This window comes from Silurus aristotelis (genome assembly GCF_946808225.1).
Source record: "Silurus aristotelis genome assembly, chromosome: 18".
Taxonomy (NCBI): domain Eukaryota; kingdom Metazoa; phylum Chordata; class Actinopteri; order Siluriformes; family Siluridae; genus Silurus; species Silurus aristotelis.
Genome location: NC_139591.1, coordinates 18935707 through 18963642, shown reverse-complemented (window position 1 = coordinate 18963642; position 27936 = coordinate 18935707). Strand labels below are relative to the sequence as shown.

General features: G+C 37.2%; 3 protein-coding genes across 4 annotated transcripts in view; all 3 read left to right on the top strand.

The window, feature by feature from the left end:
* The window catches only part of LOC310741107 (cornifelin homolog B-like), a gene marked incomplete at its 5' end in the record, with an annotated part of 164197 nt that extends 146766 nt beyond the window's left edge, over window positions 1-17431 (top strand). The window contains 4 exons of the mRNA XM_083568618.1: window positions 9731-9836; window positions 15542-15655; window positions 16254-16408; window positions 16864-17431. Coding sequence (XP_083424744.1) covers window positions 9731-9836; window positions 15542-15655; window positions 16254-16408; window positions 16864-16989 — 501 coding nt within the window. The 3' untranslated portion in view covers window positions 16990-17431. The remainder of the gene's footprint in view (window positions 1-9730; window positions 9837-15541; window positions 15656-16253; window positions 16409-16863) is intronic.
* On the top strand, window positions 21-6964 carry cldn7b (claudin 7b). Its single transcript, XM_083567528.1, has 4 exons — window positions 21-481; window positions 3234-3398; window positions 3742-3826; window positions 5170-6964. The coding sequence occupies exons 1-4, from the start codon at window positions 259-261 to the stop codon at window positions 5327-5329; spliced, it is 633 nt and encodes a 210-aa protein (XP_083423654.1). The 5' UTR covers window positions 21-258; the 3' UTR covers window positions 5330-6964.
* Window positions 17432-19386: 1955 nt separating the features above from the next.
* LOC310740998 (placenta-specific gene 8 protein-like) lies at window positions 19387-22418 on the top strand. 2 transcript variants are annotated; one of them, XM_083568288.1, is made up of 4 exons: window positions 19389-19692; window positions 20250-20437; window positions 21326-21481; window positions 22111-22418. In XM_083568288.1, exons 1-4 carry the CDS (start codon window positions 19590-19592, stop codon window positions 22123-22125), a joined length of 462 nt encoding a protein of 153 aa, XP_083424414.1. In that variant the 5' UTR covers window positions 19389-19589; the 3' UTR covers window positions 22126-22418. The 2 variants fall into 2 exon arrangements, with proteins under 2 accessions (XP_083424413.1, XP_083424414.1); XM_083568287.1 differs by lacking the exon at window positions 22111-22418 and having other exon boundaries at window positions 19387-19692; window positions 21326-22099.
* Window positions 22419-27936: the final 5518 nt, after the last annotated feature.

Sequence of the window (27936 nt, the reverse complement as noted above, 5' to 3'; positions counted from 1 at the left end):
CGCCCCAATTTCGGTCACCCACTCGCGTGTCTCCTTTAAATGCGCGCTCCAGCGGCGTCGCTTCTACTGGGCTCCATCATTAAGGTGCGGTTTCCGTGGACAGGTGCTTCACTCTATTCCACTTCCAGGAATTTAAACGTTTTTTGGACGCTTCTGGAGGAATTTGAAAATTAGTTTTTAAATAATTAAGGCGATTTGCACTTTTTAAGTGGAGGAAACTTTTTTTAAGGAGGAAAAAAGGAACCAGAAGTAAAGAAGATGGCAAATAAAGGACTTCAGTTGTTGGGTTTTATGCTGTCTGTAATCGGGCTTATTGGCCTTATAGCAGGAACCATCATGCCCCAGTGGCAAATGTCGGCCTACGTGGGAGATAACATCATCACCGCCGTGGCCATGTACCAGGGCCTGTGGATGTCCTGTGCCTATCAGAGTACCGGGCAGATCCAGTGCAAAATCTACGATTCCATGCTCCAACTCAGCGGTAAGAACCAATACAACCAAATACACCAAGAAAAAAAGAAAAAAGTTTGATCACAATAAAAAATCTATTTTTTAGCATTACTAAAAAAAAAATTAGTGTTTAAAGTTCCACCTGTTGCCTTCAAAAATAGATTTAAAAAGTGCTTATTATAATAACAATAATAATACAAAAATGTATAGCATTTTAATTTATTTCGTTGATGTATCCAACTCCTGTGTAACCACGAGCAATACAATCGGGTTATTTTAGGATGTATAAAGTTTTTCCCTTGGTATCTGTATGCTGGTTCAACCTGTCGCTTGGTGATCAGCGCTTCAGGGAAAACCGCACAATAGTAGGAGGAAAAGCAGCTCAGGTTCCTCAGTGCGCGTGCGCAGAGACGCTCCGCACCTCACACCGCTGTGAAAAATAATTACTTTGGCTGCATCAAGTTGTAACTCATTTTCTATTCCCTGTACTGTACTGCACTCTGGCCATGTCCTCGAGGTGTGTGATTTATTTTAGTGTGGAATTAATTTAATGAACACGCCCTTTATTGGAAAATATTGACTTCGATTGTTTAATGATTTGCAAGTGGATGAGTGTGGGGAGGAATTCAGTGTGGAGGTTAAATGTTCTGCTTTGTGTTAAGGGCTTTGTGTTTTTTTTTTTTTTTTTTCCTTTCCTGAAAAAAATAGAAAAAAAGCCACACCCCCTGGCAACACACCTGTAGGTTGAGACAGTCTATTGTTTCTCTGTGGGGGAGGGTGGGGTGAGGTTGGGAACGCATCAATGCTTCAAAGGGTTAAAGAGGACATTCAGAAAAGGAAAGAAAAAATGGAAATGGAGGAAGTGGAACAAATTAAGTATGGAAATGAACAAAAGAGTTATGGTTCGTTGAATTCCTGCTTTAGGTAAAATGAGTCAAAAGTGAAGAGACAAAAAAAGAGCTTTTTTTTTTTTTTTTTTTTTGTAGGACCGTATTTTCCAGTCGTTGTATTGGTATGTTTTGATTCATTTAAAGTCCGAAGTTTTGCCCGTGAAGTTGGTGAGTTGAGGTCGAGTAATCATTACACCGCAGAATGTGATCTCGTCTTCCCCTCCTTCTCTTTCTCCTCCTCCGCCAGTGGAAAGTCCTGTCAGGGCTTTTATGCTGGGGTTTAAAGCAAGGCCGGATCTTTTCGTCATTCAGATTTGCATAGTAACTCTGAGAAACTAGACCATGCAAATGTTAAACGGTGGTCAGGTGATGACTGATCTATAAACACAGACACAACTAAGTCGTGGTCACTGTCCTCATTGTCCTCTACATACCTCCAAAATTTCCAAAATATTTGATCCGCGGACATTGGTTTTCCAGAACCCCATTGAATTTTTCCACACTGTGCTAATTTGCCAGTTGTGTTTATTTGTTTTACTTCGTTATCAGAGCGCGATAAGGCGTTATCGCTTATACACCTTTTTTATGACCTGCGCAAACACAAATACGAGTCTCTTATGATAAACAGCTCGGTTAGAAATCCAAATTGGCTTTCTAGACCAGCACCAGCCTCTTTATGATAGTTTTATTGTTTTTATATCTTAAACTCCTTTTGTTTGATTCAGTTTTGGCGGTTCTTTGTAACAAAACCACACGTGAACACACACACTCCGGTTCTCCCACTCTGTCTGGCTTCCTGAGACTCAGACTGGTCAGACCTGTTCTATGTGCGCTCGCATGTAAAAAGCAAATGGATCAACCCACATACAACACACTGGATAGAGGCTTCTGGATGGAACCGGTTTGCACCTGAGTGCAGGTGGAGAGTTGGGGGGGATGGGGATTTTCAGCCTCGTGAGAGGAAGCATGCGATTCATTCAAACGAGTTGCGACAGAAGCGCATGTGTGGACAGAAATCTGTGGTGAGGGGTATTGACCAGATATCAAACATCTTTAGAGATGATAAGTCAGTAAACCTGGGTTAACACAACAAATCTAATTACGGTGCAACTCGCACCAAACACATCCTGATCACTTTTTATTGGTTCTCTCTCTATATTTAAAGGTTGTTGGCCTTTCAAAAACTTTTACTCGAAACACCATGTCCTAAACACCCAGGTAGAGGGTTCTACCGTTCACATTTAAATGGCAAGCAATTTTTATCAAATCTATAATTTTTTTTTCCCCCACATATTTCAAGATTTCTCCCAGTCGTTAAGCAGACTGATGTTGCTGGTGCAAAAAAAAATGCACCCATCAACATGGAGCTGATCGCACGTTTCTTTCTTTTTTTTTTTTTTTTTTTATTCATCAGAACTAGAAACGAAACCTTTAGTTTTTAATAAGTCTATAACTAAGTTAGTTTTTAAAAAAGGATAAATACAGTGCTGTGTAGCAGAGTATCATCTTACACAATCGAACGATGCAAAACAAAACCTTACCATTCAGAGGGAAAGAAATTATAATATTACAAGAATAACATTCTTATCAGATGTTCATCAGTGGAATGTCTTCCAATGATTCATGATTTCCATGATGGTGTTTGTTTTGGGGGAGGGGTTTACAGAACATTGGTGTTTTGTTTTGTCCTATTTGAAACACATTTGTAAAACATTAAGGGCATCAACATGTGACTTCCTGGATTATATATGAAAGAACATGAAGAATGGTTCCTTTCTGTAAATGAGCACTAATCTGGTTTCAGGAACAGGACGTTGTCTTTACTTGCCTCTGAATTCTAAACAAGATTCACGGTCAAGATTCAGCTTCCTGTTTCTCTCCCTTTCTCTGTAGGTTCTCTGCAGGCCACTCGTGCACTGATGGTCATCAGTATCCTCCTGTGTGTGATCGGACTGGGCGTGGCCTCTATGGGCATGAAGTGCACCAACTGTGGCGGTGATGACAAAGTGAAAAAATCTCGCATCGCCATGACCGGAGGAATTATCCTCCTGCTGGGAGGCAAGTCTCTGTCCATCACACTGATGTACATTTTAATAAAAAAACACATGAATCCTGCTAATGCTAATAAACAAATTTTCATCTAGCCAACCATTATATTACAAAATACTATACATATTACACAGATAGGGTCTTTCATGCATAGATACTTCGGTAACGTAGCTTAGAAATCATCGAAGTTTGAAAATTATATATATAAAAAAAAAAATGTATTGCTGTTTTACAATATATGCCCACATCTATCGAGCTAATTGTGAAGTTAAAATATGTTGCATAGAACATACATGTTCTAATAAACCTCATTTCACAATATTAACTGATTTTATATATTTTTTTCAAATAGCTCTGTGTTCCATCATCGCCTGCTCATATTTCTCCTACCAAATCATCCAGGATTTCTACAGTCCCTTTACTCCAGTCAATACAAAGTAAGTGTGAAATTAGTGCTAGTTAACACGCGCTATTAACTTGTACACCGTGGCGTACACTTTGCAAATCCTACATACCAGAGTTTTTAATGCCATACCAAGAGAAAGGGGGGGAAAAAAAACTAACCTCATGAGAGAGACTTTTTTACCATAAAAAGCCAACTTGAGCTAGCTAAATTAGCAAAGAAGGCTAGTATTAGTATGGTGCAAGTAATGATTAAGATGGACTATCTTGCATGGTATCTATTATTTGGGTTATTAAAAATTACAATACAATATTAAACCTGCAACGTGGTTCACAAACATCTGAAATGAAATGTTACTATGTCAATCATTTCTTTTGTTTGTTTTGCTGCTTATCAATGTAGTTAATGGCACATAGCGGGTGTTTTCTTAATACAGAACAAATAATCCAGAATAAAATACTCTAAAATATCTGGAAAAAAATTGTATAGACTTTGTTGATAAGTTGTCAGATCTCTAGCTAGAATAGTTAATAGAAACATCCTCTTTTATGATTTTTACAAATGGTATTATTTTATTAATCGTATGGCTAATCTCATTATCATTTAAATGCTATTTTATGTATACGGCTTTTTTAAAAGAAAGTCCAGTCGTCCTCCATCCGGACGAACGTGCAGTTTATCGTTAAACGTTCAGCTTTTTTTCTTTTTTTTTTCTATTCAAGGTTGAAAAACACGTCTGGATGTTCATTTTACATTTCTTTTTTTCTTTTTATAAATACTTCTCTGTATTCATTTTCTCGACTGGAATGCGTCGGCTTTGCCAGGCAGATCTCAGTAAAACCTCCAGCCCAAGTGTGATTTTCAAAATCCACAAAGAATTGATCTGAAACACGCCCAAATAAACAGTCTGGGCTTGGGGGGAGGGGGGAACGGGAGATTGTGTTTTTGGAGGAAAGTCGTGTGTGCGCATTTTTGATCAGCAGTATGTGCAAGATGTTCTCTTTTCATTTTAAAAGGATATTGTTATTCGATAATCTGTCGTAATTATCCACTCCGTAATCCACCCTTTCCCCCGGTCTGTGTTATGATTCACAATCCGAATGGATACAATGTAGCATTTTCATATCTTTGTGCTTCTGATAGACGCTTTTAAGAGATTCTTTTTTTTTTTTTTTTTTTTTTTTAAGAGAGACAGAAAATAAGCTAACTGATTTGGTTTCTTCACCATTATTCGTTCAATATGAATTCATGCATTGAGAACATGGCAAGTTTGGTCTGCCAAAAGGAATGATTGGAGGGAGCAGACAAGGTATTTTCTTTCCCCCTGATCTCCTCTTAATCTGTGTTTTTTGTTTTTTGTTTTTTTTTTCTCTGCAGGTATGAGTTTGGTGGTGCTATATTTGTCGCCTGGGCTGGAGCTTTCCTCTCTGTGTTTGGTGGTGGTTTGCTGGCCGCATCCTGCTCCAAAAACCAGACGTCCACCCCGAAGTATGTCGCAAAGTCCCGGCCCCCGAGCAGCACCAAGGAATACGTCTGAGGTCGAGGACCTCCTGTCCACTTAGTACCAAACCGATAATTGTGCGGCGAGCTGGTGGAGGTTTTCCCGTGGCTGATCTCCGAGCACTTCGAAGTTTATTTAGGTTAAAGCAAACTGTTCCTGAGATCAGCTCTTCAGGGTGATTCCTTACATCTGCCCCCCCCCCCCCCCCTTTTTTTTTTTTTTTTTTTTTTTTTTTTTTAATTAACCTGTATTCCTCCCTTTTAATTGTTCATGATGCCTTTTTTCCTGTGTTTTTATTATTATTTTTAAATATTTGCTGTAAAGTTTGTATTGGTAAACGAACCCCATGTGGAAATCCATGCTGTTTTACAAACTGCTAAAACTAAGTCGTTTCACTCTGTGTAATAGAGCATGACGCGCTCAGGGTTCAACACGTATCTCTGTTTGATAGTTAAAAACCATGCCATTTTTAAACCTAAACACAAAACTTAGTCTAGTAGCATTTGCGTTTATTTTTTTTTTTTTATAAACTGACACCCAACATGTCACATACAGGAGGTTATGTTACAGCTTTTTCATTTCTTTACACTGAAAAATGAACGTTTTATCACGCAGCGTGGCTTTTTCCCTTCTTCGCACGGCCCACGGTCTGTTTATGGAGCTCTGCCGTTGATCCTGCTGATCTTTCAACTCTGTTCTCAGCCCAAAAAGTAAACATTAACCTTTATTTTATAAACCATGTCCTTGTGTTCACCTCTTTAATGCACGCATTCCTACCCTGCTCTTCTGACCAAAACTTTAATATAACCTTCAAATAAAGCTTTTGTTTGCACTGTTTCTTTTCTCTTTTAAAAAAAAATTCCAGCCATGAGAAATTGTGAAATAGGAGTAGATATCATTTATCATCTCACAGGTTCATTTCTTGCGCAAGTCTCACAGGTTTTATGCAAATTTATTATATGTAAATAAACCGAGAGGAAGTGGAAAATAGTGTCTTTTCTTTCTTTCCCTTCTGTAGATGTAAATTATGCCACTCCTCATTTGTGCATTTTTGTGATTTTAATATTAAATCTGTTAATTATATTATTACTTATTAATCATGATTCCTTATTTTAAGGTCTCCAATTTTTACTGATGTAACAATTATGTATATTATCTCATTCCTTTTTATAAAAAGTTCATTAAATTCTTTATAAGCATGTTTTAAATGAAAACTAGTCTCAAATCGTCACAATTTGTTTCTTTAGGGGAGAGGAAGGAAATAAAAAAGCAAAGAGTGAGTTATGAGTTGACATGATGAAATGTCCTGCATGACTTGGTTTTTACAATAATGTTTTAACAAAGACTGAAACATGTTTGTATCACAAAGCTGCAAGTACATGCATGTTACATATTACTGGAGCAGAACTTGTGTTTAATAGTGTATGAGTTTTGCTATCAAAAAGCTATAGGTAACTGAAATAATAAATTCCAAGGTATGTTAAAACATCTTCAATCATTTTTCAAACCAGAATAGTTTTGTCACTGTTGAATCTGATGAGTGTAGCTGTGTGTTTAGAGGAATGAACCATGTGACGATGGGACAAATGTATTCACCGGCTTGACAATGTCAGTCAAAAATGTATGAAATGTCATGCATCAAATTGTCAGTAAAGTCTTTTTTTAATTATATATAATTATGACTGTTTTTGTTATTCTGTAACCATGTATATGTAGCTGAAGTGTGGGGTTTTCTTTTAGCTGTTTTCATGACCTTGACAAAATGTCTGCATGAGCAGAAATGATAAGACCGCACACAGAAAATAAAAAGATATGAACCAGCCAGTATTCGCAGAACATTACAAATGAGGTTGCTACAACTTTAAAGGGAATGCTTACATAACAAGATGTTTTCACACCCTGAAAAGTACAGCAGAAGAACCTTCATACATCAAAATTAGTACCAGGGTTACATTTAGGGTTTACATTATAGCAGCTCTCAACACTTGTTTCCTCACCAGCCTTCTCTGTCCTGAAGATGTCTGACAACCTAAAATTACAACTTTACATTTGACTGCTACAAAGAGCTGCCTCTTAAAATCTCCTTCTATGCGTGTTACATAACCAAAAGGTTCCCTATCAGAAATGTCACTGTATTAGAGCCAGCAAATTGATATAATCCTGTACTACTGTCAGCTGCTGTTCTAAAGTATTAATCAACGCCCGAGGACCAATCATATTCCACAACTCAGTGGTGTTATTTGGCATTTTATTATCTGGCGTTGCCCGCCACCTAGTGGCCAAACAACGCAGCACATCTAAAAAAAAAAAGGCCCACACGCATGTTTCCTACAAGCGCACTGAGACGTTTTACGTGTGTATCTCTGTAAAATTCCACTTCCACCAATGTTAACACGTCCTTATAACATTTAATGTATATCTCAGTAACACACACACACTAATAATACACACTTGCATCCCAGAAGTGGTGAGTTGTCAGGACTTCTCTGAATCACTGAATCAGAATCACTGACTTTTTCCTTTTATTTTTCATGAATATGTTTAAAAATGATTCCCAACAGTCTATTCTCTCTTTTTAATAGCTTTTCTTTTAAATGCACATCTTCTTGGTGTGTCTGTTTACATTGGAGTTTCTATCCGGGGTCATAATTTGCCCTCAGACGTACAGTAGCATTGCGGGAGCCTATAGATAAAAATACATGCTGCTTAAAATCTGTTGCTTTAACCATTTAGATTACATGTTTTCCATGCTGAGGCCATCTAGCAGGCGTAAAATAACATAGGCATTTGCACAGCTTTTGATTGAATGGTCACACAGTCCACTGGTCAGAGTTTGCAAACGACATCTGTAGCAAACTGCACAAGCTCGAACATATTTGTTTTTAATCTACAATGGCAGAGGACAGAAATGAACAAAATGTATGTGGTCACAGATATAATTACAAGGCAATTTTCAAGATGGACTTTAAAAAAAAAAAAAAACACGTGAGGACAGGTCAGCCAAAACAGTTCATAACAATTAAGGTAAGATTTTCCAAGAACCATTCACCTTCATTTCCTTAAACCTTTTATGAGGTCAATATTGATGCTTCTGCTAGTGATGATGTATGTGGCTGGTGCAGCTGTGGCTGCAATGAAAGGAGACTCGTCAAATTGCATTAATTGTTTTAGTAAATAGTATTGTTTTAGTCACTGCATCCCAGTAGCACACACACACACACACACACACACACACACACACACACACACACACACACACACACACACACACACACTTAAAAACACATAAACAATAAAGCTTTATGAAAGTTCCTCTAAAGATAAAAAGTTATTATTGCTTTTTGAATGCTGTTTTAAATGTATTCCTAATTTTGATGATGATTGAAATGATTTGCTCAAGAGATAGACAGATGGACATATGTATGGCTAATATGCTAGAAAAATGGATAGATCACATGATAACTGAACTGATGGAAAGATGGATCTATCTGTTCAGAGATGGATCGGATCGAAAAAAACATGGGTGGAGAGATTATTAGAGATCTAATTAACACTCATACATAATTATAACATACAAATTATGTCCCAGTAATATGCACTTACATCCTAATAACTAGTCTAAGAACTACTCGCGTCCTATTGTATTGAATGCGCACGCGCACACTAATGTGGTAATAACCAGAACGTGCAAGAACGGGGCATAAGCCACAGGAGTGACGTCAACGCTCGTGCCCACATCTGCGGTAGCTCCGCCCCGTTAGTGTCCATGAGCCGTGCAACAAACAGACAGACAGACAGACACACAAATAAATCAAAGAATAAATAAATCGTTTAGAAGTAATTTATAAATAAAGTCTATTTATTTGTTTGTTTTTGTTGCTGTTCTAAAGTACACTAAAGAGTAATACGTGCAGCAATGTATTAATGATATATTAGCAGTGTGCTTAATTTCATTAATTATTTCACATTTTTTATTAAAAAAAAACATTTCTCTATTTATTTGGAAAATATGCAGACTCCTGCAGGAACCTGTTGAAGTTTTTGTCTTGCTATTTTTTTTATTGATTTTTCTTTTAAATGGCAAACTCAATCTGCTTAATAATAATAATAATAATAATAATAATAATAATAATAATAATAATAATAATAATAATAATAATAATATCACGGTTTTTATCATAATGAAGGGATTAAGATCACTTCGGATGTAATTAAAACGCGCCAGGTAAGCGGCGCATGCGTGTTCTGAGCGGTGTGGGTCATATGGATCTCAGAGTGTTATCTCCTAATTGATGTCTAATAATAGTAAACCCAATTACCCGAACAAGCGACACGCGCATGCGCCTCTCGCTAATTTATATAGCGCTTGTTTTATTCCGGTCGCTTCCGGTTTCCGGTAGCGCGTGAAAGAGAGCAGAGCAGTGCCGTGCCGTGCCGTGCAGTGTGTCAGGGGGCATCAGATCCACCCTGAGCTTCTTTCTTTTTCAACACGGCGTCCAATTATCATTTAGCCTGGCGGAGGCCCAGCAGTGTGCACGTTACTGTGAGTCACACAACACACACCCACCCACACACACACACACACACACACACACACACAAACACAGTCAGTCACTCATTCACACACTGCTGTATCAGAGTACAGATATTTATGTTTTAAAAGCCTCTGGTAAAAGTTGAACTACTGACTTCACTTTTTCACTCAAGTTAATCTCAAAAAGTCTGTAAAAAGTAGCCAATTCTATTAATTGTTTTAGTGTCATGCTGATAACTGGACCTCACATCTTAATATATTATTACAAATAAATAAAAAATGAATGACCTAATTAATAATTCCAGGCTGAACAACCACCATATAAAACACAAGCAGAGAAAAGATGATGAGGTGATCAGGAATGTCTCTGTTCTCAGTCATGTTTACATCATGACTCCCTCTGTCTCATTCACGTTACCCAATACTACCTGTTGCCTTCTGCCTTGCTTGTTGTTAGTTTCATAGATTAACTCATGTCTGTGGCACGTGATAGGCAGGAAATGATTTACTGAAAAAGCAGCGCAATGACAAGGCATAAGCTGATGAAGTTAGAGATTACGTAAATGTTATTGCTGTAAATTCCGGTAAATTAAATGGATTCATAACTGAGACACTTTAAATCTGTTTATGAAATCTTCATGGTGTGTTTCGTGATCCTGGCACCAATTTGTCATTTTCTGTGAGACCTTGTTTATTTTAGCACCATGGACAGTTGCACAGACACAAAATAAATTTGAAATTTTGAATTGAATTGTATTGTATTGTATTCCTTTTATATGTATAATGGGATTTAATTCATTCATTCATTCATTTTCTCCCGCTTATCCGTAATTCGGGTCGCGGGGGTAGCAGTCTAAGCAGGCATACCCCGCCTTCGACTGCTGCCCAATCCTCACAGCACCGTCCCTTACGGTCCCTCCTGCAGGTGGTGAGCCCACGTGAAGGCGGCCCCACGTCACTCTGACGTCACGGACCTTGATATTTCCCTCGTAAGGGACCTGGGATTTAATTACTAATTGAATTTTATATACACACACACACACACACACACACACCGAAATGCAACTCATCCTAACATAATGCAGAATTCGTAATTGCTACCTTTTTAACTGCAGCCTCTCCTAAAAGTTTACAGTAAACGTCCTTGGCGTCAGCCAGGATCAACTCTTTACCAATTGTAAAGGAATTCCTCATCATAGCAATGTGGTTAGCCACTAGGAATGCATACACATGATGTGGTGGCCTTCATTATTTGCTTCTAATTAATAATTGCCTTCCAGTAATTCCTTGCTAATTGCATTTGTTAAAGAAAAATGTTCTTTCATATAATTTTATCATCTTTGCTCGGGCTAGCTTATGATTTACTGATGACAAATATGGACAAATATGATGACAAAGTGGAGGAAGTGTTTTTTTTATTATTTATATATTTTTTCACAATCAAAAATAAATTACAGACTACAAAAAAATTAATAAACAATACAAATTGAGTTTGCTTTCTATAACCTATAACCTGATACTGGTCCACAGCTGGTAATGGGGACCCCTTACAAGACAGATGTTAAATCTGGAGTGCTAAAGTACTAAATCACTGCTGCATCACTCACTTAACGTATAGATGAAGGCTCCCACTAGGAGATGCAAACAACTTTATAAGTATTACGGAGATTGATTTTTTAGATTTTTTTTGTATTGCTGATCTGTACTTAATGTTTGTATGGTACAGATATATTTTTTGTTGTTTTTTTTACATTGTCATTTGTCTCTTCATTCTCTTGTCTCGTGGTTTTGTTCGTCACTCATCACCCAGGTAAAAGATGTGACATTGAAATGTATCTCTGCTTAACCTATTTAAAATTAGACTTATTGAACACGTTTATGTCTTTGTGTTGCTTCGAGTTCCTGGTGGGGTTTCGGTTCGGCAACACACCCTGCTGCTCAGGTCTGACAGGTTCAGGTGGTTTACATATTTTTTCCTGATATAAAGCTGAGATATTTTTTTTTGTAAAGCTGTAAATCGGAGTCAGGGAAGTTATCGGACTGCAAATCACAGGTAAGCATTAACTACATTGTCTAACAACAAAGTGCAGGTGATAACTAATGATTCTGAGGTCTTGTGATTGTGGAAATGTTACACTAACACATGTCTGCTCGCTGGCTCTTTTACTTGTTCGTGTCCTTAAAGCTTCAGAATTGCTTCAGAATTTTTTGTACCGTCAATGTTTTTTCATCATTTTTAGACTTCCTAATTTTTCATGTCATTTAATCCTCATTGTTGTATAACAGCAAAAATGATATCACTGAATAATATAAGAAAAAAAGAAAGAAGAAAAAATTCGATTTGATTATAATCTTAGTGTCTTCACTCTTCGCCCACAAGTTTTATTTGGTAATTTCCATGTGTTAAAATCTTCTATGTTGTATAAAAAGAATTTGCTAAAATAATCAGCAGTCATAATAGCAAGTGATTTATAGTTCACTATATGATATTCTATATTAATAATTATCTAATTATTATATATAAATGTGTTAATGTTTCATATTTTTATAATATTTGTCCTTTTCAATTTATTGTTAAATTATCGGCTTCTGATTAGCAGACATGCATAGTACATTTTATTATTTTAGGTTTCCCCAATAAAAAAAATAAAAATTCTATCCGAATCCTAATTTCTGAGCTAAAATCCTGATTGAACACGCAGAAAAAATTTGAAGTGGAAATCAGAACGTACTACAGATACAGTATCTCAAAAAAGTGAGTACACGCCTCACATTTTAGCAACTATTTTTGGTTTACGGTATCTTTTCAAGGAACAATATTATAGAAATAAAACGGTGATATATTTAAAAGTAGTCAATGTGCAGCTTGTACAGCAGTATAGATTTACTGTTCTCTGAAAATAACATACATCTATTATTTTCTAATTAGGTGGCAACAAAAGTGAGTACACCCTAACTGATAACCACTGTGACTCGTTTATAAATGCAAAGCCACATGTCCTATCATGTTTTTATTTTTGTCTGCATGACAGGAATATATAAATTTGTGTATCGTGTAAAAGATCAGTTAAAATGTGGTGCTTTGAGTACAATTCTCTCATACTGACCACTGGATGTTAAACTTGGCACCTCATGGCAAAGAACTGTGATGATTTGAGAATTAGAATTGTTGCTCTCCAAGGTCCACTTGTCACTGCAAAATGTTGGTTGGCATGGAAGTCGTCCCAGAAAGAAGCCTTTTCTGAATCTGGCTCACAAGATGCAAACCTCCACAAAGCGCAAGACAGAGGGGCATGTGCTACAGATATAATTTCATTATTAAAGAAAGGAACATATAGCACAAAACCTTGGCTTGTTTTGTCAAACCTTGGCTATCTATTTATAGAAGATATCGTTTCAGTTGATGTTCTATGTTCTAAAAAAAAATCCTTGTTTATGTCCATGTTCATGATCAAATAAATTATCAAAGTCAAACTCAAATAAAACAAAACTTATACAACTACTTATACATTTTACCTGTGGGCTTTTGCAGGCGAAAGCGGGACAAAACTTAAATATTGCAGCTGGGGAAAAATCTCATTTTTGTGGTGAGCGGGTCTGAAAAATCTGTCCTGTGCAGGTCTCTACTTTGGACACAGTTTTAGATTAGATTAGATTAGATTCAACTTTATTGTCATTGTGTAGGGTACATGTACAGAGCCAATGAAATGACATGTTCACTTGTGGTGTACTCACTTTTGTTGCCAGTTATTTAGAAAATAATGTCTGTATTTTCAGAGGAAAGTAAATTTGTACTGCTATACAAACTGCACATTGACTACTCTAAAATATATCCAAGTTTCATTTCTATAGTATTGGCCATTGAGAACATATAATAAAATAGTTGTTGAAATGTGAGGGGTGTACTCACTTTTGTGAGATACTGTGTGCACAGCGGATATTTCAGAATGAATGGGTGTGAATTAAGATGGAAATCTGAAACAAATTTTGTTTCGCACAATATAAAACTGAATATCGGCTCAGCTGCAACTCATCATTTGATGATCAGATTTTAAATCAAAATCAAAATTCATTAAAATTCATTATCGTTGTCCATTGCTAACTCCTCTAAATCTACAGCAGTAAACACCAAATACACATGCCTTTTGTAAACCTAAATGGAATGGAACGCTTATGTCTTTTCTAACACCTGTATTTGTCCTACTATGTTAAAATGGTCGCTGTGAAAAAAGGTGTTTTATTCCAGGTTTATGCAAGACACATGTAAGTGTTATTGTTCAGTCATACACATCTTGTATGAGTTTAATTAAGTGGAACTTGCTAATAAACCAACTTTCAATAACATTATTCAATTCAATAAGCCAAAGATCACAGAATTTGACAAACATAAAATCATACTCTCAAAGGAAAATGAGCAAACAATCTACTCAAGATTTGGTGTTCAAGCTATTATTTAAAGAATTAGGAGAGGTCAGGGGCAAGAACAGGACTAGAAGGCCAAGTATACTTTTAAGATCTAAGTACGTTTCTCAGAGTTTCTTGTTTGAGAGACTGTAATATATCCACCAAGGACCTGGCTTGGCATCTGGCAGATTCTTGGGAATGCCAATTTGACTCTTCAACAGTCTGAAGAAGCTTGATCAGGAATGGTCTTTGTGGAAGGGTAGCAGCCAAGAAACCACTTCTTTGGAAGGGGAACAGGGTGAAACGGCTAAAATAGTGTATGCTAAAGTTCACAAAGATTGGAATAAAGATAAATGGAAAAGGGTATTATGTAGTAACAAATTCAAGTTTTTGATTCCTATAGTTGTCAATATGTTGAGTTGGAGACAAGAGCTGGAGAGAGATGAAATGCTTGCAGTCACTGAAACATGGTGGAGGGTGTGCCGTGGTTTTGGGGCTGCATTTCTGCCACTGGTGGTGTTGATATTGTCTGAACTGATGGGATCATGAATGCTGAAAATGATAAATGATGGTTTTAATTAATCATGTCAGTCTTTCTGGAAAGCAGGATAACAGCATGATAACGATCCCAAGCACACTGCTAATGCGGAAAAATCATATTTGTAGAGAAAACAGCTGATAAACCACTGACATTCACAGAGTCCAGACCTAATTATTATAGAGGCAACCCATGTCTAAAGAAGATCTCTGGGAAGTGCTGAGGATGCCTGCTATAATATACCAGAAGATTACTTCAGAAATACTAGAAAACTTCTAGTAAGAAAACTTCTTCGAGAGTTCAAGATGTGCTTAGTGAAAGGGAGATCACACTGAACAACAAAAGCGAATTTGCTCTGAAAATTGTTCTTTTGGTTGTTTGTTTTTATAATGTGTACATATTTTTGTTACCATTTTAGTAAAGACACTGTAAAAAAAATAAATATGGATGGTCATTAAAAAGCTATGGGTGGCCAAATACCCCATAGTGTTACATCTTTTCCAGTATTGTACATCAATCGAATTAAGACAAAAAATGAGCTCGGAAATTGAGTTTGAATAAACAGGATATGGGGGGAAAAAATGTCCATACCTCAATGTTCCATTTTTTGTTTATTAATAATAGCAAAAAACTGTAGTAACATCTGTAGCATTAAGTAGTGTCTCTTTGGGTTTAATAGTAAGATGTTGGTGTTTGATTGATTGTTGAGCTTCCTATACTCATGGGAGTCCTCACTTATTCCACCTCAGTCGGGTGTTTGTGTTTTTTTTAGCTACAGAAATGACAACCAAGATGGTGATAAAGCAACCGCAGCCTGTGCTGGAGTCTAAAGAGTCGGACCAGTGGGACTCTGGGATCTGCGACTGCTGTGACAACAAGGCTGAGTGTAAAACACACACACACACACAATATCGATCTTACACCAATAACACACAAAACACTTCAGGATGTACTAATATGGGAAAAAATAGTGCAACAACCTTAAGTCACATACTAAAATGTTTTATTTCTCTCACTTCTTTTTCTCTCTTACATTCCCCTCTTTATTCTACTTCAGGAAGTTAGTTTAATAAAACAAACACAGCAGTGAATAGTTCAAAAAGCGGAATTGCTGCGAATGAAGCTATTTTTAGGTAGTTTGTAGTCTGTGGAGCGTTCATTATACACATCACTGTGAATGAACTCTTGCTATAGAAACGATAATCTATTTAATCGAGGACACTGCTATAAAACTTAATCAACAGCCATCTGACCAATTACAATTTGGAACGCAACAGCAACATGGTGAAGTCTGTTATAGCGGAGGTGTGGTTAGTAAATGAGAATAAGAAGAAATAAATTATGATTAACGACATTACACAGAACATTTTTGACTTTGTCAGAACTGGTCTGAATTTGAATGTTGGTTGAGTCAGTGTGTTGGAATGTGAGGTGGTTTGTACAGTGTGTGTGTGTGTGTGTGTGTGTGTGTGTGTGTGTTTCAGGTTGTTTTGTGTTCTGGTGCTGCCCTTGTTTTGCATGCATGAAAACTAAAGAATACGGACAGTGTGTGTGTCTCCCCCTGTTGGACATGTGTGGATTCGTCTCACCTGCTACATGGGCCATGAGGGTGTCTATGCGTCACCGCTATGGCATTAAGGTGCGCAGGGAGATTACATTTAATCAGATAGCCGTAACTTTAACTGGAAGAATGCTAAACATAGAAACGATGCCATCTCCGATTCTTCAATGTGAAACCTTGTTAACGTCATTCTTTAGAGGACGACACTAACAATATTAACAGTATCGCCATATTATACTTTTATCCTCGACTTACTTCCTTTGCCATTTGTATAATTGTATAGTATATTTTTTTCTTCTAATTCAATTTGTACAGAGGATTTGACAACAGACTGTCACAAAGTAGCTTCACAGAAGCCTTAAGAACTGTAAAAATGATTAATGGTATTGATCTGATTAATGGGTTATTGTGAGTGTGTATAATATAATTGAGTAGAACACTTCAGTTTCAGTAGTAGTTTCCTTAAACTTAAACTGTTATACTTACTACAGTCTTTTGGCAACCATGGCAACATGTAATTTGTTTTCTTATAGGGTACGATCTGTAACGACTGCCTGATCGCCACATGCTGTACGTCCTGCGCCTGGTGTCAGATGTCACGTGAGATGAAATGTCGTTCGATCCCAATCGCCTTGATCACCGCCAGACCAAAGAACTGATCCTGATTCATTTGTAAGGAAAAACATATTTTGTACTGCATAAGAATCTAGTGGAGGAAGTGTTGTATAAAAGTAGGTATGCATGCAAAGTTTCTATTCAGCACAATGTTTAATCTCATCTCATCACATCACTGTGAAAATAGCAGAGTTCTGTGGATGTATACCTTTATGTATTGCATATCTATTTTTTAAATGTATCATTAATATTGTAGTGAAAATAAAATCTGATGTCTTGATGATGATCTATTAATGCCAGAGAGGTCACCGTTTCTACACTTTTCACGTCCCCGGAAATAATTCCCGGTCTGATGTTTTAGAACCGTCAAATTAATGCCTTGTATTCGTTAAATATATTGAAATTTTGATGTATTGAAAATTTAATGTTCTCTGAAATGAAGGCAAAGAACAAATAAACTGTTACCTTAATGTTAAAAGTACACAATTGTATAGGATGTCTTTGGATGTGATTGCAGTATATTTTCCCTTCACCTGAACAAGGAAACCTAAACCTGCTTCAGCATGACAATATCCCTGTGCACAGTGTGAGTTCCATGAAGATATGGCCTACATGGGTTGGAGTGGAAGATCTGGAGTGGCCTGCTGTAGAGCTCTTAGCTCAACCCTATTTAAGACCTTTTGACATGAATTGGAGCACCAACTGAACCTCACGCCTCCTCCCCCAACATCAGGATCTTACCAGGATCTTATTAATAATTTATATTATAAATTATTTATGAACCAAAATATTTACAAATTGTGATCGTGTAAGTAATTTGAACTGATGCAACCTACCATCATCAGTAGGTTTGTGTAACTAAAGCTTAATGTGCCATCAAGAGAAATAGGAAGAATTCAGAACTTACCAAATATCATGAAGCATCCTGAAGTCTAGCAAGCTTTTAAAACGTCTGTGCATGGCACAAGCATAACCGCCTAGAAGAGGCCTTTTACTAATGTTCAAAGAAGCAATCCATAGATCAAGATTATTGACATCATGCTACCACAACCATGCTTCACTCTGTATATTTATTTATATTTTACTCTCTCTCACACACACACACACACACACACACACACACACCAACAACAACAACAAACAATTATCTACTCATAGAAGGAAATGTTCTAAACAGTCTCCAGAATGTTAATATGTTAACAATGTTAACATTGATCATGTTGAATTATGATTGGTCAGAAATTTTATTGTAAATTACTGTAGTAAATAGTGAAATAAAACATACAACAACAAGCTGGTAACAGTGACTGATTTATCACATCACCCTGTTATAGTTTATTATACTGATGATTTTACAATAGCCATGATAAAAAAATGTACTTCATGTATGTTAGCCTGCTGGATTAGGCTTCACAGTCATTTAAGTGAATGTGTCGGTGTATAGAAGTTTGCAGTAATAAACTACAGGTTACAGTGGATCATTGTTCTTAGCTAAATTTTATAAGTCTCAATATCAATCACCAGGTTTTCCGGAAAAACATGCAAAATGTCAAATACCTATGAGCTCACCGAGAACATTAAGCTGCTCCACAGGTGTATTTATAGAGTGAAGGGAAAATTCAAGATACAGGTTATTCTACTTTATTTACATGACGTTTGTGTGTGTGAGAGAGATATAGATTTACAGGAAGTTTTATCACTTGTACTGAGGAAGAGAACGCAGAACGACACTGACCCGCAGGTAAGAGCAAAACAAAATACAAATATTTATGAACATGGCACATGCTAAAAAAAAAAAAGGGTAAAAGCTTAAATAATTACCTTTACCTCATCTTCAGTTATTCGAAATACGCTTGAAGTATGTTTATATTCCCTATGTTGTAGATTTCAAATTGCTCAATGGTTAGGGGTCTTGGATTAAATAAGTTGTTTTGGATAAAAAGTTTTTGCAAATAAAATGTATAACATTCACTTTAGGTAGAAAAACTTTAGTTTTTAGAAGAAAAAACAAGATTTTTTTTTTAGTTGATTTAAAAAAAAAATCGGAATAGTTACATTTTCCTTCAAAACCGGATGAACAAGTTGAAATAATTCATTCATTCATTCACTCATTTTCTCCCGCTTATCCGTAATTCGGGTCGCGGGGGCAGCAGGCATACCCCGCCTTCGACTGCTGCCCAATCCTCACAGCACCGTCCCTTACGGTCCCTCCTGCAGGTGGTGAGCCCACGGGAAGGCGGCCCCACGTCACTCCGACGTCACGGAACTTGATATTTCCCTCGTAAGGGACCCCCGGAGCATAGAGGGTTAAGGGCCTTGCTCAAGGGCCCAAGAGTGGCAGCCTGGCGATACCGGGGCTCGAACCCCAGTTCAGAAGTTGAAATAATAATAATAATAATAATAATAATAATAATAATAATAATAATAAAAGTTATCTGTTTTAAAATGTTCTTCAATGTCTCCTTCACTACCTTTGGAGAATCTATGCAGATTTGTTTGCTGTGCTTAATATGCTGACAGATAAAAGAAGATAAAGGAAAGCAAGATTTTCAGACTTTGTCTGGAGTCCAAATGAACAAAGAATGCTCTTTGTAACCTAAATTGTTTTTCATGATCATCAATCAGCGAACCAGGGTGAAGCATTATGGCCACCTCAGCTATAGTGATCCAGCAGCAGCCAGTGGCGGTGCCGAGAGTCACAGCGTGGAACACAGGACTGTGCCACTGCTGCCAGGACATGAATTCGTGTGAGTGAAATCCATTCAGAAGAATCCACTGTCTTCATTTCCATTAGCTTTGTGCAAGCTTTTCATTAATAAAAGCGCAGCTATATATATATAAATATATATCAATAAAACACACCAAAAACACACCAATGGTTATATAACTATATGCACAAAAAACATGTGCACACACATTTTTATGCCATATAAAAAATTGTGTATCTTTTAGTGTTCATACAGTATAAGAAAGTAGTTACATCTTGAATAAAACCTTAGATGAAAATGTGGGCATATGTATGTGTTTGTATTGAGAAAAAAGTTGATCATATATTTCAATTATTTGTATGTATTTAAGTATTTGTATATCAAATTTTAGAATATTCTTGAGCTCATATATGGAAATTTTGCAATGTCTTTAAGTCCACATCTTTTAGTCAATATTAAAAAATGTGACTACTGTTTTTGCTTTCTAGAAGCTTTATCATCTAAAAATGGAAAGCAAACCATATAATCATTTATAATATTTATAGATTTAATGAGGATTTATTGGGTAATATTAATAACATTATCCTCTTTTTTAGGTTGTTATGCTTACTGGTGTTTTCCCTGCTTCATGTGCAGCACTTCGTCTAAGTTCGGGGAGAGTTTATGCCTGCCTCTTGTGGACATTTTTGGCCCGGCCTTAATGGCGGCTACCGGAGTGGGCCTCTGTGTTCCTCCTGTCACTCTATCTATGAGGGTGGCCATACGCTACAAGTACCAAATCCCGGTGAGAGCCGTGGTCCATAAACTCAACTGTATAAATAAAACTGAAAATAATGTATGATAGAACATGGTTTTTACAATTTTTACAAACTATCAAACCAAATGTTTATTTAAATAACAAATTCAAGAAATCAGGAGTTTCTTAATGCGGTGAGAGACACTGCAAGAATGGCATCATACCAATAATTGGACCAAAATTGTTTCAAAAACTTAATTGTGGCATAATTGTGGAAGAACATATGAGTGTTGCTTGATGGTGCAAAACATGTCCCTGTATGCGCTCTATTGTGTCTGTAAAACATTCAACACGATATTCTTCAGTAGGTAGAGCTTGTGTTCGCCATATTTTTCTAGAGGCGTGTAAAAAAATGACGTCATGTGACATCACCACACCCAGCAATCTCCTCTTCTTACTGTGCTGATCGTTTTTGACAGGTCACACATCCGTGTTGCTGGAGTTTTGCAATTTTGCATTTTTCATCGTTTGTCCATGCCGTGCCAATATGGTACTCAGACGGCGATTTAAAATTCAGAAACTCGGAAAGCGATTTTACTTCACTTGCAAATAAAAGAAAGGTTAAGGCTGAGATAACGATTTGGCTAGTGTCATTGACGTGATAAGCTGATCAATGTGTCTGAAATGTTAACATTTCTCTTAGATGTGTTAAAACATGAGAGGAAAAAAGTACATATGGCTTAAACGGCACAGGAATTACACTTAGCATCATTTGCTTAATACAGCCGCCATTTTGAAGATCTGAGCACATGCAGCACACTTATGTTGGGTAGAAGGCATGGCTTGGGATACGTTAGAAGTGGTTCAGAATATAATGCTGCGGTTGTATGTTTGCGTGTGTGTGTGTGTGTGTGTGTGTGTGTGTTTGTATTGTAGGGCAGTTTGTGTGAAGACATCCTGATCTCCTGTTTCTGCATCTGTTGCTCGTGGACTCAAATGGCCCGGGAGATAAACCACCGGAAAATGACAGCGGCGGTGATGAGCACACAGCCCAGGGTCGTCCAAACCATCACTGCCACGTCCAACATACCGGTAATGGAGTGTGCGCCAACCATGACCATGTATGATAACCTCGCTCAAGAATAAACAAGCCATACGGTTCTTTAGTTGTGTCTTTAAGTCGACCTTTCAATTTAAGAGAAATACAACCAATTTTCAAACATCTAAAATGCCCTCTTAATCTTAGTCATTATTAAACAAACCTGGACCCCCGGAAGAGTTCCATCATCTGAGAATTGCACACTAGTAATGTTTGACCAATACGTTACAGTTTACATTTTACTGAAGCAGGTAAAAACCTTATTTTTCTTCTTCTTTTCCTTCTTCTCCTCTTCTTCTTCTAACTTAATTTTCAAGATTTTGCGAGGTGTCTACTTCACCTGCTCACCTACTTTAACTGAACACAGCAGACCAAAGTAGCACAATTAACTGAGAACACAACATTTTAAAACCTTGATAAATGGAAAAATAAACATTGAAAACTATCCCCAGATCCAGTCTTCCACAATCAAAATACCATGCAAACAAAACATGAAAACATTTTCTGATCAATAAAATCAAGGGAAATTAAATCACAATTCACTGAAGTGAGCCTCTGGTTTAAACAAATACTCAGTATGATACCAGAAGAACAGAAGAACAACTGGTTTGGTTCCTGACAGATTGGTCCCATATGACTAATGGATTTTGATTCAGTTGTGGTGAGAACAAAAATCTACACATTCTACACAAGTTTATATATTATTTTTTTGTACAATTTAAAAATGAAATGATTTGTGAGATGATTTGTCTCTGTCTCTTTTATTCGCTTTCATAAATTCATATATAGCATTTGTTTACTTTCTTATTTGTTGACAGATTCCTCACCTTATTTTGAATCATAAATCATTTGAATTTTTTAAATTAAAAAATGTAAATCACTTTGGACTCAAAAAGTTGTTGTAACACAAATAAATAAAGATGATCAAAAGTGTGTGTGTGTGTGTGTGTGTGTGTGTGTGTGTGTGTCTGCTTGCCTGCCTGCCGGTCTGTCTCTCTGGAGCTCATGCTCTGTGTATGATGATTACAGGGTTTCCTGGATCGTTTCCTGGAATCATTAAACTTTCCGCTAATAGTAGTTTTTTCCCCTTTTTTGCATAAAAGACAGGAAAGGGTGTGATTGCAGTCTCTCTCTCTCTCTCTCTCTCTCTCTCTCTCTCTCTCTCTCTCTCTCTCTCACACACACACACACACACACACACACACACACACAGGTCCTAAACACTTCAGTAAACAGGATGATGCAATCAGGAAAAGCTCCGTGAACGCGGAATAACTCTGCCATTATCTCGTTTATTACCGTCGTCTGTCGTTCAGTGATGTCCTGAATGTCACTTCTGTGTCTTCTGCAGATTTTTTCCCCCTGTTATTCAGACGCATATAAATACACCGAGCAATATCACACTATCAAATAAAAATAATAAAAAAAATAAAAAAAACTCAATATGATGACTTCAAAGTAAATATTTTGTAGGAAAAAATCTATGGTCAGCAATATTTTCTAATAAGAGGAGCTGTAATGCCATGTGTGACCAATAGATGGAGCAACACACACACACACACACACACACACACACACACACACACACACACACACACACACACACACACACACACACACACACACACACACACACACAATAAACAATAAAGCTTTATAAAAGTTCCCCTAAAGATAAAGAGTTATTATTGCTTTTTAAATGCTTTTAAAATCTATTCTAAATTTTAAAATGATGATTTGATCAAGAGATAGACAGATGGACATATTGATGGCTAAAATGCTAGATAAATGGATAGATCACCAGATAACTGAACGGATGGAAAGATGTATCTATCAGCTCAGAGATGGATCGGTTTGAAAAAGACATGGGTGGAGAGATTGAGTAAGAGACCTCAAAAAAGCCAGCTGGTTTGAGTTGGGCAGTGATTAGACTGACACAACGCTAGATGGACAGATCAACGAAGAGATGGAAAAGGTTAAAGGATGGATGGGGGGATGAAGTGATGGACTAAAGGAATTGCTGAAGGAATATACTGACTGATAGGGATGGACAAATTGACTGAGAATTTAAAAAGATTGATGGACAGATGGACAGTTTGATTCTGAGAAATAAAGAGAAATAAATAAATATATAAAGACTGACAGATTGACATGTAGATGGACAAAGAGAGGAAAAAATGAAACATGAATGAAGGAAAGGGGGATGAAGGAAAACACCTTATGAGAAATATAGAAAAAGATGGATTAACAAACAATTGGACAAACTGATGAAGGTGAAGTGTCTTATTTGGAAAATGGACAGATAGATGGATGGATAGATGGATGGATGAATGGATGGATAAATGGATGATTGGACAGAGCTAGAAAAAAAGGACAGAGAAACAAATATTGCAAAGATATGGAAATATATGAACAGTAGATAAAAAATAGGATGGAGTGCTGCAGATGAACTGTTTGACAAAATGATGAACAAAGTGATATACTGAAAAATTGACAACAGAAGGAGGGATGGACAGACAGAGAGATGGACCAACAGATAAATGGACAAAGAAAAATGTACCAAGACTGAAAGATGGATGGAGAGACAAAGAGCTCTACAGGCTGATGAAGATGAATGACTAGATTGAAAGATGGAAAGAGAGATGGACAGAGAGATGGACAGAGAGAGCGATAAAATGTGAGCAAGAGACAGAAGAGCTAAAGCTGATTGAGAGAGCATTAGGCACTAATGTATGCTTCTAATGACTCATTATCTCTATCAATCTTTCTCTCACTCATCTTTTTCTTTTCCCTCACACTTTCTCTCTCTATCTTTCTCAAACCTCCCAATCGACCAGCGATGATGGGAATAGCAATTAGGACGTTGGGTTGCCAAATGGTTATTTTAATTAGCTTTCCTTAAGAGAGACGAGAAGTATAAGAGCGAGCGAGTGAGAGAGAGAGAGAGAGAGAGAGAGAGAGAGAGAGAGAGAGAGAGAGAGAGAGAGAGAGAGAGAGAGAGAGAGACTGATGTCCTTAATAAGTGTCTGAGATGAGCAGGTCATTAGACCTTCTACACGGATTGATGACTGAACATTCCTGCAGGTCACACGCACTTATTACAGCAGCTCACTCAGCGTTAATACGACTCACCCATTCGTGTTAAACACAAGAAATTAAAACTAAAAACCAATTACTGTTTTTTTTTTCTCCCCTTGTTACCCAGCAGCTGAACAAAGAAACAGGAAGGATGTCAGTGGTCACATGGACAAACATTTATATCTGGAGATTTTTAAGTAGCTTCTTTTTCTCTAATCACTCCCATGTATAAAGCTAACATTCACAAGCACAGCTATGGGTTTTTACTGCATCTATGCTGAAAGCTAATAATGGCTGCAATGCAGTGCTCATTATATATACACACACGTATATCTCATGCTAACTATATATATGGTAATATGCACTATGAATACCAGGACATGAGCTATGGCTTCAGCAATGCACCAAGAGTGCATTTTGTGACCTCATCATCTACATTGATGATGTCCTCATCTATTTGCAAAAACAGGCTCAACATATTTACCATGAACAGACTGCACTCACTTGGCCTGGAGAGAACCGAGAGAACTGTATGCCAAGACAGGAGACTGTTCCATTCTACCAGTGCCACCTTCCTGGGATACATTATCGCGTCCCATCACCATTAATAAATTACAAAGGTTCCTGGGTTTAGCATTCTTCTACTGGCAGTTCATTATAGACTTCACTTCTGAAGGGAAACCCAGAAAATTACAATGGACAGACAAAGCACAAGTGGCCATTGAATCACTCAAGATCAAGTTCACTATAGGCCACTTCCTTGAACATCCTAACCCTAAACTTCCATTTACTTATGGAATAGGAGAAGTCTTATCACAAAGGCATGGCACATCAGGAAAGCTGTATCCATGTGCTTTTTGTCTTGGAAGTTAACCACTGCAGAAAGAAATGATAATGTGGGAAAGGAGCTCATCTACATCAAGGCAGCATTAGAGGAGTGGAGACACTGGCTGGAGTAATAACAGATTATAAGAACTTGGATCAAGAACACAAAACTTCGAAACCATAGGCAAGCATGATGGCCGGTAATCTTTACAAAGTTCCAGTTCACCATTACATACTAGCATAGTAGTAAAAACAGCAATGTGTACATGCTCCCTTGGGGGTTTAAACCTGTTGCATGCACCTGCCCAGCAAGATTCAACCCTACTACCTCAGGTGTTATTGCACATATTCGATTGGACATCATGGACAAGTCATAACTTTCCTTCTAGTGGCCCAGTCTAGTTAAGGACATTGCTTATTTTTTTTAAGTTTTGCTCTATCTTTCCTCAGTCCGAGACTCCCAGAAAACTCCCCGCTGGGATCCTTGATTCTCTCCCCATTCCTTAGTGACTGTGTTATCACAAAGCACTGGATTCATCATTGCACTCATTTCTAATATCCTCATGACAATTGTGGTCATTATAAACCGTTTTTCCAAGTGCTGCCATTTAGTCGCTCTTAAAGGACTCCCCACCATCATGGAAACTGCGACTGTAGTATCTATGGAATACCAAGAGTGAGGGGGGCCAATGTCATGTTCATGTCACAGGTAGGGCAGGCATTTTGTAAGCAACTTAACATCAATGTCAGTCTAACTACTGTTTATAATCTATAAACTAACAGGCAGGTAAAAAGGCTCAACCAGGGGATTAGCTGCTACCTGAGATCATATTGTATAATGATGTATAATGTATGTATAATCAGAAGCCAAAGAAATGTGAGACAGCACTTATATCAAACTCCATCAGGCAACCGGAATTAGTGCATTCAAGCTGACTGTAGGAGGTTTCCCTATCCTAACTTCCAAATGAGCCAAAGAGTTTGGTTGTGCATGAGGTAACTGTGACTATGCTTTTCTTGCAGGAAGCTCAACCCCCAGGTATTTTTTATTTATTTCCGAATCTTAATGCAAATTAGTCCTGTGATATACAAGCAAGAGTTACCTGCTATATTCATTCATGTTTTCATTATTTTTCTGACAATGGCTTGGAAGTCTTTTGACGATACTTCCTGCAAATGGATCCTACACCACCTCAGAGGTAAGCCTGCTACATTAATAACCTTTGCAAATGTTCCTACAATTTATTGATTTTTGTGTTTGATGTCTAATTAGAACTTAAATGTAACAACATTTCTGGCAACATTTTGACCTCTAGGATTCTAGGAAGTTTTCTTGTTCCTGTAACATTTCAGTGGTTTATTTGTTGTTGGGATTTAAATTGTTTTATTTATTTTCAAAGAAAGAAAGGGTTTTTTTTTGGTCAGTGGCTTAAAATAACATTTATGAATGTTCCTTTATAGATATAAATGTTTTTTAAACGTTCTGCAATGCAGTTTTTAGGAAATGTCAAGGTGTCTGGGTATTTCTGCAAAAACCTAACCTTTATAAAGGTTGACATAACATTGGTAATATTTGATTTATTAATACTATTAATAGTAACCACAGATGCTTTCAGAACATTGCAGAAACATAATTTTTAAATGTATTGTATTTGTTTAATGAATGTTTTGATAATTCAGTTCTCGGATACTGTTACCAGGGTTACGGAAAGGAAAAACTCAAATGGATGCTTGTGAATTAAAAACTTTGCTGACAGCTACAATGTTCTCGCAACTTATATCACCTTTTTACCTTTCTGTGGTTCCAGATTTATAGATAAACCTGCATAGATAAATTGACATAAAACTAGCTTAGCATAAATGCTATCCACGCCTAAAAAAAAACTAACAAACATATATATTAACATTATGCTAATGTGAAACTTTGAACATAAGAACTGTTAGCTGCAGGGGGAAAAGATGTGTCAAAGCCAGAATAAATTGCTTCATATTAATAAAATCTATCGCAATAATATGTCTAAGTGTGTGTGCATGTGTGTGTGTGTGTGTGTGTGTGTGTGTGTGTGTGTGTGTGTGTGTGTGTGTGTGAACAATGGAGGGCTAGTAATTGTACATCATTAGCCTTTATGCTTAAATAATGACACGGTTCAATGTGCCTGTCTCTCATGCCATCCTCTTTTCATCTTCCCCATACCCCCCCCCCCCTTTCTCTCTCTCTCTCTCTCTCTCTCTCTCTCTCTCTCTCTCTCTCTCCCTCTCTCATGCTCTCTCTCTGTCTCTCTCTAAGCCCCCCCCAACCCAACCCTGTTTGTCATGAAGTGTCCTCAGGTTATGATTGTTATGATTTATTTGAGTCTGCTCTGAGATCTCTCTCTCTCTCTGTTTCTCCTCTGTCTTCATCTCACTTCATCTCTCTCGTTCCTCCTCTCTCCTCTGATCATTTATACTTGCATCCCCTTAGGCCGATTCCGAGAGTAATAATGAAAGAGATTTAACCCTTCTGTGTTCCATCACTCTGACCCTACGTGTCATCTCTCTCTCTCTC

Bases quoted from the DNA above. Each gene is read 5' to 3' on its own strand.
- cldn7b (XM_083567528.1), top strand. From the start codon at position 259: ATGGCAAATAAAGGACTTCAGTTGTTGGGTTTTATGCTGTCTGTAATC. The intron at 482-3,233 runs GTAAGAACCAAT...CTTTCTCTGTAG, and splicing joins TTCCATGCTCCAACTCAGCG to GTTCTCTGCAGGCCACTCGT. The intron at 3,827-5,169 runs GTAAGTGTGAAA...TTTTCTCTGCAG, and splicing joins TTTACTCCAGTCAATACAAA to GTATGAGTTTGGTGGTGCTA.
- LOC310740998 (XM_083568287.1), top strand. From the start codon at position 19,590: ATGGCCACCTCAGCTATAGTGATCCAGCAGCAGCCAGTGGCGGTGCCG. The intron at 19,693-20,249 runs GTGAGTGAAATC...CCTCTTTTTTAG, and splicing joins CTGCCAGGACATGAATTCGT to GTTGTTATGCTTACTGGTGT. The intron at 20,438-21,325 runs GTGAGAGCCGTG...TTTGTATTGTAG, and splicing joins GCTACAAGTACCAAATCCCG to GGCAGTTTGTGTGAAGACAT.